This window comes from Amblyomma mixtum, chromosome 1 (assembly GCF_055824585.1).
Source record: "Amblyomma mixtum isolate Tamu chromosome 1, ASM5582458v1, whole genome shotgun sequence".
NCBI lineage: Eukaryota > Metazoa > Arthropoda > Arachnida > Ixodida > Ixodidae > Amblyomma > Amblyomma mixtum.
In genome coordinates, this window is record NC_143012.1 from 98,296,981 (window position 1) to 98,313,322 (window position 16,342).

The 16,342-nt window shown below is 45.2% G+C and overlaps 1 protein-coding gene across 1 annotated transcript in view; it reads right to left on the reverse strand.

Annotated features, from left to right (window-relative positions):
• Positions 1 to 13,007, reverse strand: part of LOC149367286 (ubiquitin carboxyl-terminal hydrolase 24-like) — a 183,727-nt gene extending 170,720 nt beyond the window's left edge. Inside the window, exons 1-4 of the mRNA XM_089554944.1 lie at positions 12,363 to 13,007; positions 6,146 to 6,305; positions 4,498 to 4,565; positions 2,354 to 2,500 (exon numbers count right to left, since the gene is read on the reverse strand). Of these exons, the coding sequence (XP_089411070.1) occupies positions 2,354 to 2,500; positions 4,498 to 4,565; positions 6,146 to 6,305; positions 12,363 to 12,617 (630 nt within the window). The 5' untranslated portion in view covers positions 12,618 to 13,007. The remainder of the gene's footprint in view (positions 1 to 2,353; positions 2,501 to 4,497; positions 4,566 to 6,145; positions 6,306 to 12,362) is intronic.
• Between the last annotated feature and the right edge of the window lie 3,335 nt (positions 13,008 to 16,342).

Here is a 16,342-nt window from a genome sequence, read left to right on the forward strand (position 1 = left end):
GTGAACCAAATTTTAAAAAATTTGGTTCAAACCAAAAAGGTCAGCATCCTTGAAATGTACACTGCAGCTTCCTGGCTACTGGGTAACAAGTTACTGGCAATCACAAGAGAGAATTAACCAAAAGTGGAAGCCAGGGGTGTGGTGAGAAAACGAGATCCTTGGATTAAGAAGTGACACTGTACGCTTAAGGTATTCCTCCGCTACTTCAGGCACATGCCGGGTGCACAGGACGCTCACCACGTCGTCCAACTTCATCTACTAACGCAGAGCTTCCTGCTGTCAGACTCTCATTGCCTCATTAGAGCCATTACTTTGTTAAGGAAGTTTTATCTACAGAGTATAAGAACACTGACCACGTTTATAGCCGTTCAAAGACACTGCAAGTACGAAAGCAAGCACAAGAGTCTGCATAAAGTGCCTTGTTCTGGCTCCCACGATGCACTTCCACCACTGCTTTCAATATGTGACCAAAGGACCTCTGGCTCCAACTGGATTTCAGCTGTGGTCATTTTTAATTTCTTTTCAATCTGAAGCTTTCTCGTCGTGAAACGTTTCCTGCCTTCACAGTTCATCCCGTGAGTGAAGGAGTGAGCAGTGTGTTGGCCAAAAGTAGCTTACTTCCATTTATCGCCATCAGCTAAAGCTGTTTTCACAGATAAAGCTATACTAACATGACAGCGAATATAAACAGAGCCCTGGTTGCACTTGCCTGAATGAGGCAAGTGCATGCATAAGCCACTCGCTTGTTGCTTTCCCTATACAGTCACCGACCGATTTTTCGGACTCAGCGAGACCCGAAAAATGGTCCGAATAATCGAACAGTCCGAAAAATCCGTGAACTTGAAAAAACAACTTTTCTGTGAAAAACCGGCCTTCCAAATCGCGAACATCGCCACTCCCCATGTTCCACCTGCAAGCAATAATATTACTCTATCTGAGTCATAGCCGTGCTTTCCTCATGCCCGCAACCTATCACATCGTGATACCAGACAGTGCAATGTGTCTGCGGTCATGCCACGAATGAATGCACTCGCTGCGCGAAGCAAGAACAGTCAGTTTGCATGGGGCAATGACGTTCGCAAAGACTGAGAGTTAACCCACGGGAAGACGCCAGCGGTAGCGAGTGCCTCCGAATGCAGTCCCCCCACCTCTCCCCGTCTACCACATTTGCTGACCAACACTGCGGGGAGCGTCATCCAAGCCGCGGCAGACGCTGCAGCTGTCCCGCTGTACCGTTTTCAATGCGATCGTGCGCCCTTTGTAGGCCATCTCAATGGCAATAGAAAGCATCTCATTATCTCGAATGGCAACGATGGAGAACAGATAGCCAAGCCTATCCAAGCCAGTCTGATTGCGCCCGGCGAGCCAATTCTGTTTAAATCCAAGATGGCGCTTTTCACGGTGGCGGGAACGGATTGGTTGCGACAGCGATGCCCACTCTCATCTATATTAGGCCGATATAACAAACTTTCAGTTGAAAAACGATCACCACAACATTGTTGGCGTCTATTTTAGTCCGAAAATTCAAACTTTCACACTCCCAAAAACCCGAAATTTCGGTTGTGAAAATGTACACGTTCCCATGAGGTGTGCGACGGTTCCTCAGCAAAGTCCGAAATATCGGAAATATTATTGGAGTCCGAAATATCGGTCGGCTACTCTATATACATAAGTTCTTTTGCACAACCTAGTTTTCAGAAATAATCTTCTATTTATGAGTTTTTCTTACCGTCCAATCACTTAACTTCTACACTATACATTTTTCTTACAGCAACAGCATTCCATATTGCATGCATTGCATGTTGAGAACTACACATATACTGTTCTTGTAAACAAATAAGCCAAAGTAAACTATACATAACATTTTAGTGCACATGATGACGCTTATATCACCAAAGAAATGGCAATATCGTATTTCGAAACTAATATTTTTATGAACAGTTGTCCATAAACTGCCCACCTGGGCTTGTAAAAATGCACAGAACACAAAGGCCAATTAGCAAAACAAAAACACACTGAACGGCTTGTCTGATAGTTCAATAGTATTCCGCTTGCAGAAGTATTGTATGTAGGTGCATCGTTTTCTATTTGACAACACTTGAAGCAAGTGGGACACATGCGTCCCACTGCTGCATAAATGGTAAAATGCACTGCATTTCTTCGTTTTTCCTTGGCACTGTGTTTCAGCAGGCTGCCTTCAGGGTTGCACGCAAAAGAACTGCTAGAAAGCACACCATGCTCCGATATAAACTAGACATTTCCTATCCCGTCAATGGCACATACTGCAAGAATCGCTCATCTGAACATCTTCTGCACTGAAAACACCCCACGATGAACGAGAGCAGTGACTTACCATAGTGAGGACATTGGAGAGGAGCTTTTCGGGGACAGGGTTGTAGCTAAGACGCTCGACAGTCAAATCAATAAGTAGCATGAGCATGTTGTAGACACCTTCCTGGACGTCTGGCGCCCAGTTACGAACTGCAAGCGCTGTTAGAAGCTGCAAGGAGAGAGGCAGAAAAATGACTGAATAGGTGGACAGCCTTACAGATCGTCATCATCATCAGCCTGACTACGCCCACTGCAGGGCAAAGGCCTCTCCCATGCCTCTCCCATTAACCCTGTCCTTTGCCAGCTGCGGCCACCGTATTTCCGCAAATTTCTTTGTCTCATCCGCCCACCTAACTTTCTGCCGCCCCCTGCTACGCTTGCCTTCTCTTGGTATCCACTCCGTTACCCTTAAGGACCAGCGGTTATCTTGCCTTTGCATTACACGCCCTGCCCAAGCCCATTTCTTCCTCTTGATTTCGACTAGGGTGTCCTTAACCCGCGTTTGTTCCCTCACCCACTCCGCCCACTTCCGATCTCTTATTGTCATACCTATCATTTTTCTTTCCATAGCTCGCTGCGTTGTCCTTAACTCAAGCTGAACCCTCTTTGTTAGCCTCCATGTTTCTTCCCCATAGGTGAGTACCGGTAGGATATAGCTGTTGTATACTTTTCTCTTGAGGGCCATTGGTAAACAGATAAACAACCTCATTTGATTTCCAATTTGTTCAATGGAAGACAGGCCCACCCCCTTGTAAAAAGTTTAGAGCTTAGTGTGGCTTGCTTCCAGGCCATGCCACGTGGTTCATTATTCGTCCCCAGCATTACAAATCTGCTGGGGTTAGGACGAACTCCGGTCCTCTCCCCTTCAAAGCTTAGTACTTTCGTGAATGCCAACAGAACTCCACTACATGGCTTAGAAGCCAATCCTTCTGGGCTCTAAGCTTTTGATAAGGGCTTCCAGTACTCAAACACATCACTGTCAATGCTTCAGCATTAATACAGATTTAATTATAAATAAGGGCGACGAATTGCATTTAACATTTTTTTTTAATGAAATTCTTAAACTTCATCTAGGAAGCAATGTGTTTGCTTCAAATATGTGTGATGAGCAAAATGTGAAAGAAATTATGAATGCTCTCTTTAGCCACGCTCAACAGGAAATGAAAATAATTACTATGAGAACAACAGAACGCAAGTCCATTCTCAATAAGTGGCAAGTTTACACTTGTACAGTAGCAAGGAAGCACTTTATGGTGTTAAATTAAAACAATGACCAAAGTATATTCAGACCTCTGAGAAGGCTAAAAGCAAATAAAATATAAGAAGAGTCAGAAGCACAAAAAAGAACAAGTGCAGTAGTTAAAAAATAATTAGATTCGGATCAGACAGCGTACTTCTTTAATTAAAAGACTAGCGCATGCAACTAGGACACAGACATAGAAGAAGACAGGACGAAGTGTCCTAGTTACACGCACTAGACTTTTAATTAAAGGGCAACTGCAGCACTTTTTTAAGAATTTCGCAATATTCAAGGATTCAAATCTATGTAGGCTGTAGGTAAAGCATGCCTAGTGTTTTTGCACTAGCATTTAAAATAGTAATGTAATCGATGATTTAAATCTGCGCTTCTCCTCAATACATCGAAGGAGTGCAGGAAAACTCAGCGTGACGTCACGGAAGGTACGATTTCAAATTACCGCTGTCGTCGGCCACACCCTGCCCTGACGCATTAGACACTGCCAAACAACTCTTGGCCGGGTTCGCCTTCGGTGGCGTTGATTATTTTCCTTCAAAGCAGGCGTTTGTGAGTTGGAAATGTACCGATACCTTCGATGACGTCATCATGCGCCCCCCACTTGGCGTTGTGCGCTGCGGAGAAGCTTGAAGGGTGTCCGGATTTTAATCGGCAATTGCTTCACTATTTCAAGTGCTAGCTCAACAAGAGTTCGCATGCTTTACCTGCAAGTTTCACACATTCAACCGTCTTAAGCTCGTTGATTTCAAAAACCTATGCAGTTTCCCTTTAATAATGACACACCAACTAGCCCAGCTTTCCGCCTTGATAGCATACTTCTGCCATTTCAAGTTGACCTCAACAAGCACCTAAAACAAAAGTGTTTCCGGTCACTCTTTGAAGTCACGGTCACCACAGAAGAAGATGCTCACCTTACGAAAGCACTCGGGCATGCATGATTCCATGAAGCTTCTGCACTCGGGGTTTGATTCGCATTGTCCTACGAGAGAGGAATAAACACTGAATTAGGACACCAACAATATCTCTTGTGCTGCTGCACGGTTGCAGCAGCTTACATAAAAGGAAGGAAGTTGCGGCACACATGCAACATGCACAATAAAAGCTGAAAGGTACAATAGACTTGCGATAATTAAAACTTGGATAATTCATACTTTCAGTCCATTCAAACAAATTTTAAAATTGTGGTTGGCTGGCTACATTTTCAATGCATTTTAAAGCCACTTAATTTGTACCGCGACTTCTTTTAAGTTCTGTTAATTCACACTTTTTGTCCTGTTCCAATGCTCCCAGCACGTGAAAGACCGACAACCAAGGTTACGTACATCAGGTTTGCGGCATCGCGTGAGGTGAAAGTTCGGCCCCTCTGACTGGTCAACTCAGACGCAGTCCGAAGGGGGGCCCTGTCAAGTGGAGTCGCCCAGTCTCCTATAGTTTCGTTTTCTGAGCTTCCCATAGCTCAGTCTCCCCATAGTTTCGTTTTTTGAGCTTCACATAGCTCAGCCTCTCCATAGTTTCATTTTCAGAGCTTCACATAGCTTCACCACTAGCCCTGCCATGATCCGATCCTTGGCTGTGTGGCTGTCAGACATCTAAGTTTCAGGGGGCCAAGCCCAGCTGTTCGCTGGTTTCGGACACTAATTGTCGCATCACTTTTTTTGTCGCATCACTGTCTTTTTCTTTTTTCGCTGCAAATTTTTGCTGGGACGAGGGCCACGTCAGGCAATCACTGTTATCACCTTTTGGTTCTGCCCCATGACAGTGCTTCTGTGATGTCTAAAGCACAATAAACAAACAAACAAAACGGTAGCACCGTTCAAAACCTTAACACCTACTTTGAGGCTTACGGGCGAAACTTCTCCAAGGAATAGTGTGGGGTAAAGGTGAATACTCTAGATAAAACTTTGAAAATGCTTTCATCTTACATCTTCCAATTTTTTTGTGACATTAGAACATGGATGACTGTAATGAGTTCAGCACAGTCTTACAAAATAAGGTTTCTGGAAAAGGCTCCTTGAAAAAAAATTCACGGGGCACTTTAGCTCTCTAAAGTGCTGCAAGGCGAAAGCCTTTCTTGGCGCACTGTTTGGCATTGACTGCAAGACTGTTTCTGCTGTACTCATGCTTTATTTGACTACACACTTTGACTACACACTTTGACTACACACTACAACTATACACTTTGACTGCCGACTTTGACTGCTTCTTTAGCACGACTCTCTCTCTGCTTCGACGAGTTCGGTTGTATCCATGGCTCTGTTCACAGTAATGAGGTATGTAATGTGGTCACCCACGGACGTCTTGCATCCCCTGTCAGAGCGGACGATAACTATTTTTTATTAGTTGTCATCTGCTCCAAAAGGGGGCGTCAGGCATCCGTGAGTGACCTCAATAGTGCGGATCTGTGCACTCTGACGTCATAGCCATTTCGACCAACCGAAAAGCGTGACACCTCTGCTGACAACCTTCTGTCGACAACAATGAGGCATTAAAGGCTTTCGCCTTGAAATTTTGCATGATGTTCACTGTCGATAAGCAAGTAACACCTATTTGGGCGGTTACCTTCTTTGGCCAGACTTGTAGCTGCGATGAGGCACTTAGCCAGTGACTCGTCCTTCTTGTACGGGATGGACCATTGGTCCACAAAGACTCGCTGCTCCAGCTCATACAGATTCGTCTGGGGGAAGGCCGAGTTTCCATAGTCCGGCTTCGGAGAGCACGGCTGTGTCACAAAGGAAAAGAAATGAATGAGAAAGGCAACACTTACTTAAAGTGAAAGTCAAAATCTTTTTGACAGGCTCAAGAGCGGGGTGAAGCAAAAATGACCCTGTTTGTGCAGCTAGTTATGAAACAGTTACAAACAAATCTCTTAGCTAAACCCTTAGCATTACCTGATGGGTTTTGTTTAACAGCACATTTATTCGCAGTACGTTAAAGGGACACTGAGGAGAAATTGAAGTTGGCTTGCATCGACAGAATACCAGCTCCTGATTATAAAAACGCCACTCATACTGACAACAAAGCTCTTGTAACGTAGAAAAGAGCAAGAACCAAAATACAGGGATCGCCGCCACAGGCCAAACTCGCAAGTACAAACGTGATGACGTCATAGGACAAAACAGTGTTGCTAGAACCAATGGTTCTAACAACACTGGGACACGAGAAGCCACGAATCACTGAGGCGCAGCCAATGCAAGCGCAAATCTCCTTGACGTCGCCAGATGGCGCCACGTACCCGGCAGCTACGCGCGCACCTGCTCACCAGCAGTAGGCGGGCTCCCGGTATTCCGCTAGCGGTAACAAGGTACACGGTATGCTAAAAGTGTCTATTTGCGAGAACTTCGTTGACGACTTCGAGAACGGGATCCATCGTAACGCTGGCAAAATGCTGGTGCAAACGTAAACGAAGCGGTGGTAGCGACGGTCGCAATAGCCGATAGATGCCTTCAACGTGCGGCCGGCGGTAGCTTTCTTTTCGGCTGCTGCTAGGCCGCTCTGCTGGCCGCCAGAAATCACGGAGTCTGCGTTACGTCATGTTTCACGTCTCTTAGTCCTGTGTCGTCATAAGAGAATCCCAAGTTTGAATCAGAGCGGCGGGAAAAACTTTTCCAACTTTGAATCCAAATTTCTTAGAAATAAATGCATCTTTCGCTGCCAGCCAAGTGGTAACAAAGCCATGAAATGCCGAACTATTGGATTTTGCTATAAAAGAAATATTAATAGAGCTCTCCTCAGTGTCCCTTTAATCAGGGGAGCATAATTTCTCTGTATAAAACAAGTACAACATACAGCCTTTGTAAAATAAGTAAAGGTGCACCAAAAGTGGAACGGTGCATGAGAGCGGTGGCAAAACTGCTTTCCAGCGTGGCCTGTCAGTGGAAACGCATGCTGACAGCGACAGTCCAGCAGATCCAGTTTGCAGTTGTGATGCTCGCCTCACTATCGGCAGTGGCACAGCCAAACTGCTTTCATCCGTTTTCGTCGGGACACTTGTAATGCTTCATGGAAGGATTTATTGCTGACACGCCGTGATTCAGTGGTGGAAGAAAAACCGCAAAGCATGAAACACGGCAGGCATGCAAGCACACACTCTAAGAGCGGTTGTACTGGCGACAAAGCAGAACGCGCGAGCTGCCAAAGGCCAACATTTTCGACACAATGCGTGGCAACATTAAATCTCTGAATGGAGCACTGACGAAGGAAACACGGCTTTGCCCATGCCAGTGATAAAGCATCAAGCCTGCAGGATGGGTCTGCAGGACCTTTGTAGTCTATATGTGCTTCTGCAGCTAGGGCGTGCTGGGAAGCAGTCTGTCCACTCCTCACGAATTCCGTTTTACTTTTGGGGCTCTCTCCAGAGTGGAAGTGGAGCTGAAGTGCAGCAAGATGGCGGTGCGCATGCATAAATCAGACACATATTGACCGCAGTCTTTGTCATTTCTTGAAACAAAGCACACGAAACGGCCCACAGGACAAAAGAGACGGGCACAGACACTACCACAACTGGTGGTTTACTGCACTAGTCTCGCCTGACATATAAATCAGATTTTTTTTAGCCTTGCACACAGGCTGCAGGTGTGCTCCTACTCTCTACACAAGGCAAGGCACCATCTGTTCGGGCGCGCGGTCGGTGTACTGTGGGTTGCGCAGGCAGCGCACATTAAACGCATGTTTGTGTCGACGTGTTCTTCGCTTCCGTCCTGATGTGCCACCCCCCAACCTACAAGGGTGTGCACTGTGCATCATTACTCACATTCCCTTCTACCAGACCATACTAAGGTTATCTGACGTGCATTGGTACTCCTTAAAGGTGCAGTGAAGAGGAATCTGAACTCATCCTTTTGCCACGGGAGCTCGATCTGCACGTTCCGAGCATTCTTAAAACTTCGATTTACTGCCCTGTGTGGCCGATTTCCCTAATTAAATCGAATTAACGTCCGGCTCCCGCCTTTTTTTTTTAATTCTCCCCGTATGGTGGGCGGAGTTGACGAACGCGTGGAGTGCCTTTCACCCAGTCCCATGGCAGCTTGCCGCTCTGCCATCGGTGGAGTAATACGTAGTAATCTGTAGAAGCAAATAGTCCGCGCTTATTTTTATTTCTTCGGGCTTATTTTGCGGCTATATTATCTGCGAATGAAACTATTTATTCACGGAAACCTAAAAAACAAAATAAAGCGAAGCAAAGCCTCCACGGGGCTGGCTGAAAGGCACTCCACACGTTGGTCGACTCCACCCATCGTACGGGGACAATTCAAAAAATAAAGGCGGGAGCCGGACGTTAATTCGATTTAATTAGGGAAATCGGCCACACATAGCAATAAGTCGGAGTTTCTAAGAATGCTCGGAACGTGTAGATCGAGTTCCCGCGGCAAAAAGACGAGTTCAGATTCCTTTTCAGTGCAACTTTAAGGTGGCATTCACAAGTAGTCAACTAGGTAGAGTACATACTGGAAACTAATACTCAAAAGTGGATTTATGTGCTGGTGTGCCCTTTGCTGCAATCTTTAATGTGTGCTGCCATCTATGGTGATAATTTTATGCACCAGAATGTAGATTTATTGATCTGACTCGACGGTGTAGTGACGTGCAAGAGGTAATCGAATCAGTGAGCTGCAGACTGACAGTTGTCCAGACAAAACGCATGTTTTTGATCACCAGTAGTCAGTCTTCGGCGTCCATACGCTGAGCCTGCTACTGTTAGCATTAAACACGTTTCGTGTACAGGAATGCAAGCGTGACCACTACCACTTTAAATTGCTATTTTCATGTCACAGGGATTGCGGGGTAAAGGGCTGACCACAGTACACAGTACCTTGCTTTGCTGGTGCCTGCATGAGACACAGCAAAATATAAGCGATTTTATTACATTCTATGACACTTGGCCAAACAGCTACACGATGCGGTCACATACACAAAGAGCTTCCGAATAGAATAGACGCAACTTCAGCTGCAGAATCTGTGAAAGCTGGCTTCTCTGCGAATTTTTATTCAAGATTTGATAAATGAAGTAAAACTACATTGTTAGGCGCCGGCTAGCATAAAGCACAATAAAACTTGTTTTCTGTAAGCTCTGAGACTTAGCTGAACTCACAACAATAATTTGCTGACGTGAATGGTGCACCACCAAGCAGGCGACAACACAGCCCTACCTGCGGGGGTGCTTTATGGTTAGCGGGAAGGATTAAGAGCTGAATGAAACTGGAAGTGCATGATAGCCTAATGCTTGATATTAACCAAAAAGTTTTCTCTGCGATGGAGCACCAAGATGGCAGTGATAGCGCAAGCACATGCTGAGTGTCGCCACAATGACCATGAATGTGAAACTAAATGTCATGATGAACGCATCAATTTTATCTCTCATAACGCAAAAGCTTGCTACAACACAACCGTGCTACAGAAGTATGCTCGCCAATGTTTTCTGGCACCCAAAGGGTGGTAAGTCATGGTTGTCATAGAGGCATGGCCGCGGAGCTACCGCTGCCCCGCAGCCCTCTAAGAAAAACCTGCATCGCAGTGCGGCAGCCAGCAGAAAATGGCCGCGCTTGAGAATAGCTCTGAATTCTGGTCTATACAGGGTGTTTCACCTAGACTTCATACAATTTTTAAAAATAGGCTTCATGAGTTAGAAGAGCACTTTTGTCAGCATTGTCAGTGGTGTAGTACATCAGAATACAGCTAAGATGGGCTAACTAGCAGGCTGATCAGCTAATATCGAATAGTTAACAGTTTAACTATTACTGTTCAGCTCCTTAGTTGCTGAGAGGCATGCACCCCACCGTAATTAATATCCATATCAGTTTTCACAATTTCAAAAACGTGGTCACCCTCAGAGCTGTGGCTGAAACAAATTTTGGATACACCACGCTGAAATGCATGCACTTTCGAGAAGTTTTCAGGCAAAGCAACCTGTCCAGTGCACTTAACTCGTCGAAATTCCATTTCCTAGCAGCAAACAGATGCCTGCTCACCATGAGCAAAATTAAATGGTCGATTGGATGATGGGTCAGTTAATTTACTTCTGATTACACAGGTAACTGCTCTGTACAGGTGTGGTACAGGATAGAGTCCACCATAGTCACCCATTCCTATGTACAAGTGGAGCTCGAACAATTGAGCATATTGGGCGGAAGAAAAAATTTGCACCTTTCTCTATTAGCAATACAAAGTAAAACAACACATAAAATGAAATTGAAATTGGTTTTCGAGGAAAGCAAATGGCGCAGTATCTGTCTCACATATCTCAGTGGACAGGCAGTTCATTTAATTGTTTTTGTTTTTGACTTGCCTTGTACTTTTTGTAGCTGTGCTTATTGTGCCCCTCCTGCCAGGGCCCTTTACTGGGCCTGCAGTATGCTCCAAATAAATTAATAAACAAATAGTGCTGTAAGGGAAGAAAGGAAGGTGGGAGTGAAAGAAGAAAGAGAGAAAGAGGTGCCGCAGTGGAGGTCTCCGGAATAATTTCAACCACCTGCGGATATTTGAAGTGTACTGAAATCGCACAGTACACGGGTGCCTTTAGCTTCCGCCTCCAACGAAATGCGGCCGCGGCAACCATGTTGTGAAACAGTCAACAAAGAACAAAACATATGTCTATGTCGCAGTTTGCACCCAACAAACAGCCCCAAATAAACTTAATGGGATGCAATACCATGAAATACAAACACTATACACAAGCTCCTATAATTTAAACGTCGTTTGGCAACAGACCCGGGCAAACTACAACAAAATGTGCTTACATGTATAACAAAATGTGCTTACATGTGAGTTTTTCTCTGACAAAAGGAAAACGGAGTGCTTAATTTTTTCATTCATACCAGAACTAGTAAATTCCATTTCAATTGGTTCAAAGAATTTATTTCAACCAAGGCCAGCTTGGGCAAAAAAATCAACATGCGTGTTTTAGCCTACAGTAGGTCACAAAGTATGTGCCAGCCCTTGCACTAAACTGCCTATGCTGCAATAAGCTTAACGTGCGCACATGCTGCACATAAATCCGATGGTTAAGACGTGGCTTCCCTGAACTTGCAACATTCCAAGTGCGTCTACAATGTGTTACAAGCACAGAGTTACTAAATGAAACCAGGCTCTTATCACCACATCGGGAAGTTTATGCAACCTGATGCTGGGCACCCTAAAAAACAGAGGCAAGGTAGCTTTGAACCAATGGTTTCTTTTCTTCACAATACAACAAGATTAGCATCAGCACCAGCAACGCACACATCAGCAAAAATAAAGTGCCCCTGCGCGATAAGATAATTAAGTCGGCCAGGCGTGAGAGGCAGCACGATCGAGAGGTGAGGCCCGAGCCCTAGTTCCGCGTGGGTTCCTTACACTCTTCAGATTGCGCATAAGATGAGGAACCTTAGCTTAACATGCGCAGCGCACTGCCTAGAACGCCCAGGGAGACAGCGTAGTCTGAGCTCCGAGCACAAAACTCGGAAAAAGCCGCTATGTCGACGAGGGGAAAATACCGTTACTGCACCGCCCGCTGCGCTGCACCGCACACAATAGGCAATGCTTTTGAGCCCAAGGTCGCCTCCCTCTCCCGGCAATTAAAAATAAAAACAAGAGGTGACGTTTAAGATCGGAAAGGAAGCAAAGCCTGGCATAGAAGCCCGCATGCAGAGCTTGGTTATTCCCACTGCGAGCACGCGTGGGTCGAGAAGGAAGCGCTCGAGACAGCCGACGCGAACACAAAAGGAAAAGCGGAGGGGAGAGAAAGTATAACGAACCAGCGACGCGCGTGAGAGCGGCAGACAATTCCCGAGCGGCCAATTACCTTGGCGTCCGGCAGCGAGTTGTAGGGAGGCGGGGCGGCCGTGGGCACGAGCGCCGTGGACGTGACGTCTTTCATCTCGACGTCTTCGGCGGGGCCGGCGCTCGTGTAGGGTCCGTAGCGCACCTGATCGTTGGTCAGGATCGCCACGGCCTCGCTCAGGTCGTTGTGGCTGATCCGCAGCGCGTTCTTGATGTCCTCGATGTCGAGGAACCCCATGCTGTACAGCGTCTGTACGTTCTTCTCGGTCTGATCCATGGTCGCGCGATGGACGGACGGTCGGACACAGAACTGCCAAAGTATAACAGTCTCGATGCCGTGCAATATGCAGCACACACACACACGGGCGCCTGAGAACAACACCGATGCGTCCGGCTGCTTACAAGTTTCGCGAGCCGTCGCACGCTGATTGACAGGGGTAACGCCGTGCTCGTGCGAAGGCACGCTCGCGGGAAGACGACATGGCGTGATAAATGTGGAGTTGCACACACAGAACGAGCACGGGTGAACGCTGCGAAAGGATAGATGTGATATGTCGGCGCTTTGAAGACGAGAACAGAAGGGGTGCGGTAAAATTATATAGGCACTGAATAGAAGAAAAAAGAAACCATGCACATCCTCCGCTCAACAACGAGCTTCAGGAAGCGGCCATTTTGAATGGTGTTTTGTCGCCCCCTGGCGGCGGAAGATAGACAACGCCTCATCAAAAATTGAACTTTTGAAGTATAAAGTTAGTATTATAAAATAAAACAACTGTTTTGTTGGTAAAAACTCTGTTTTTGCATTATTTAAAATAGTTTTGTGGGAAGCAACTTTATATTTGTAACGACAAATAAGGGCGGGAATTTATGGCTACTTCGAACGAGCGCATAATCTTCCTGCGTCAGCATACAAGGCATACACCTATTCCTGCCAATAAACGTTTTCTGCACTATGCTCAACTGTAGCTCAACTGAGAAGCTTTTGCCTTTATACCCTACATTCCCCTCCAATCTCTAAGATTAGCCGGAAAAAAGAAAGAACAAAAGACCAGACGATCAAGGAGGTGTCTGCTTTCCTCCGCTCCCAACACTCGCGTTTGCGCCTAGACCAAACCAGTGATTCCCCCAAAGACCCCTAAGGGATGTATACCCCGCTTTCTTTATAAGGCGCAAACTTTGTGTATGCCTCACATGAATACAAATGGTAAAATTGCACTCGGAATGGCTCTAGGAATTTAATGACATCGCTTTCAAGTAATTTCGATTACTATTTTTGTAGAAAGGAAAGGTGCACAGTTGTATCGATGACTTCTTAAGAAAGTTTGAAATGGCGTACGAGTCCGCACCTCAGTCGTTTGAGAACTGAAAATTACTTCAAGAAGTATTATGATTAACTGACGGCAAAGGCTCTGAAGATGAGCAGTTCAAAATATTTTTTTTCCCGCCAACATGAGCGTCGTCGATATGTACATAGTGATACAAAATTATCGGGAAATTAACTATCGATAGTATTGATAGTTTTTTTAATACTATTGATAGTGTAAAAAAAAACTATCGACCGTACACAGGCTTTTCGCCTCCATTGAAATAGAGGCGCCGTAGCCCGGGACCAAACCCGCCTCTTTGTAGTCAGCGGCCGAGTACCATAACCACCGTGCTACCATGGCAGTATTTGCGATAACTGACTACCTGCAATACTCAATTCATGCGTTTATGAAATGTCTTGTGGACGAACGAAATATTTAATTCCGCAGTAAAAGACCCGGAGTATTTTCATCGATACACTCAAAAGTAGTAAAGCTTTTGTCAAGTTGCGCGACGTTGAGCTGTCCGACCTTCTCTGTTTACTGAACTATCGCATCTTTATTGCGTATTAGTAGTCTTGAACGTTCGCGGTCATATCTACTTTGTGTTCAGTGCATGGGAATGTAATGCGATGCTTATCAAACATTTCTTGGATGCTGAGGCTGTAAGCGTGGCAGTGGTTTATCGCTCAAACCTCGGAAGTATTTCCAATAGAATACTAGATGAGAAGGACATCTTGATACACGAGCTAGATAAAGGCTAAATGCAAGCACGAAATCACAGATTACAGGAAGCAGTTGAAGGAATTCGACAGCATGATGGCCGGAACAAGAAGAACGAACGTTAATTGCTGCGCATCTCATTATTTATAGGCCCGTGATAGCATGACATATGCACTGTGCATGGTAGGTGCCTTTTTCTTCTAAACGCCGACCTGACGAGTTAACCAATTTTGAAGATAACTTGCAGGATTGTGAGACAAAATGACTGCCACTTTAAACTGACTCGCAAAAGCGGGACAGTTCAATTTGAAAGGTAGCTGGGACAGTTTGGAAAAATGTCTGGAACTGCATCCGCTGAAAGAACAAACAGCACAACTTGTGCTGGCTAACACGACACCACCGTGCACTGCAGACGTCGTCTTGCTGACGTAACCGCAGCAGAAATGCTTTTCGCGCACACGTACGCTTCGCAACTAGGACATTCGCGATCCTAACACTTTATCCAGTAACTATATATACGTAGAGGAATGTGGGCAGAGCTCGGTGACGCGTAGGCTGCTAAAATGGGCGAGTCCTGCGAGTTACTCATACTATCACCTCCATACACACACACTTGGGAAACCAAGTTTAGGATGTAATGGATACGCGTGGTTGATTTTATAGAATGGATAGTACTATATATGGCAAGTAGTATCGATACGGCTATGATATACTTGGAGTTACATTTAACAGCACATTAAGCTGGGACTTGCATGTTGCTTATATATGCAAAAAAATATCCGTAGTAGCTGGAGTGGTCTCGCGTTGCCGCACTTTCCTTCCAACACGCGTTAAGCTCCAAATGTAACATGCCTTATTTGCTTCACATATCAACTACTGTAACCTTGTCTGGAGCACCACAACCAATAGAAATAAACAAAAAATCTTTACAATACGAACCAGTCGTATCTACACGAAACACAGAAAACTGGCACGTTCCTCGTTTCCGAACAAATTATAAGAGCCAATCATTGAAGCATAACCTCCCCTCACTGCTAAACAAGTATAAATTTGACGCTAGGCCCACAAGAAGCCACTTGCGGGAACAATTTCTAAACGCACAATAAAATCCTAAAATGTCTGTTCATCGTTTGATCACATTGTGCTTTGTTATCAAACATTGACGTCCATTGCGTAATTATGTCGTTTACGACGTACGGTCTTTTTGAACATGTACTATGTTAATTCAGTCAGTCAGTTTTTTTTTGTAACACTAGCTGTGTTTAGCTTGTATATATGCATATATGTGGTGAAATAAATGAATTGAATTGAATATCCAAGGTACTATGGATAGCGCGCTGTCAATAGCATTATCGATAGTTTTTTTTACCATCGATAGTTCGATAGTGACTCAGCTGTCGATAGTATCGATAGTACTATCGATAGTTTTGCATCACTACCTGTAAACCAACGCTTGCGAAGACGCAGACAGGACACCAAGAAGGCCTATTGAGATAAACACATACTGGGTTGTTAGTGTGACAGTTCGGCAGTATTCAGAATGTAAAATTATTGTAAGGAAGTGAACGGTTTCCCGTTTGCAGGCACTTGAAGCGAGTGGGACACACATGTCCCGCTTCCTGAAACAGGATTAATTCGTAGAGATTTTTTTACACCCGCGTGCAATGGGGAATTTTCATTTTTGTCATCAGTGTTGGAGTCGTAAACGTTGTAGTCATACGTGCGTAATACATCAACAACCCACATTACAAACTTGGGCACTTCTTAAAATGTGATAGTATTTGGAAGTTGGCCCACCCCCCTATATTCCAAATGACCCTAAATTTCGGAAGTCGGCCCACCCCGGCCAATGGACTAAAGTGGGTTAAGGCGTATTAATGGCAAATATAGGGGAGTAGTTTGGATTAGTGGATATTAGTGGGTGGGTAAGGTGCAAGAGTGGATCGGGTTAGTATAATCCCATATGCTAATCCAA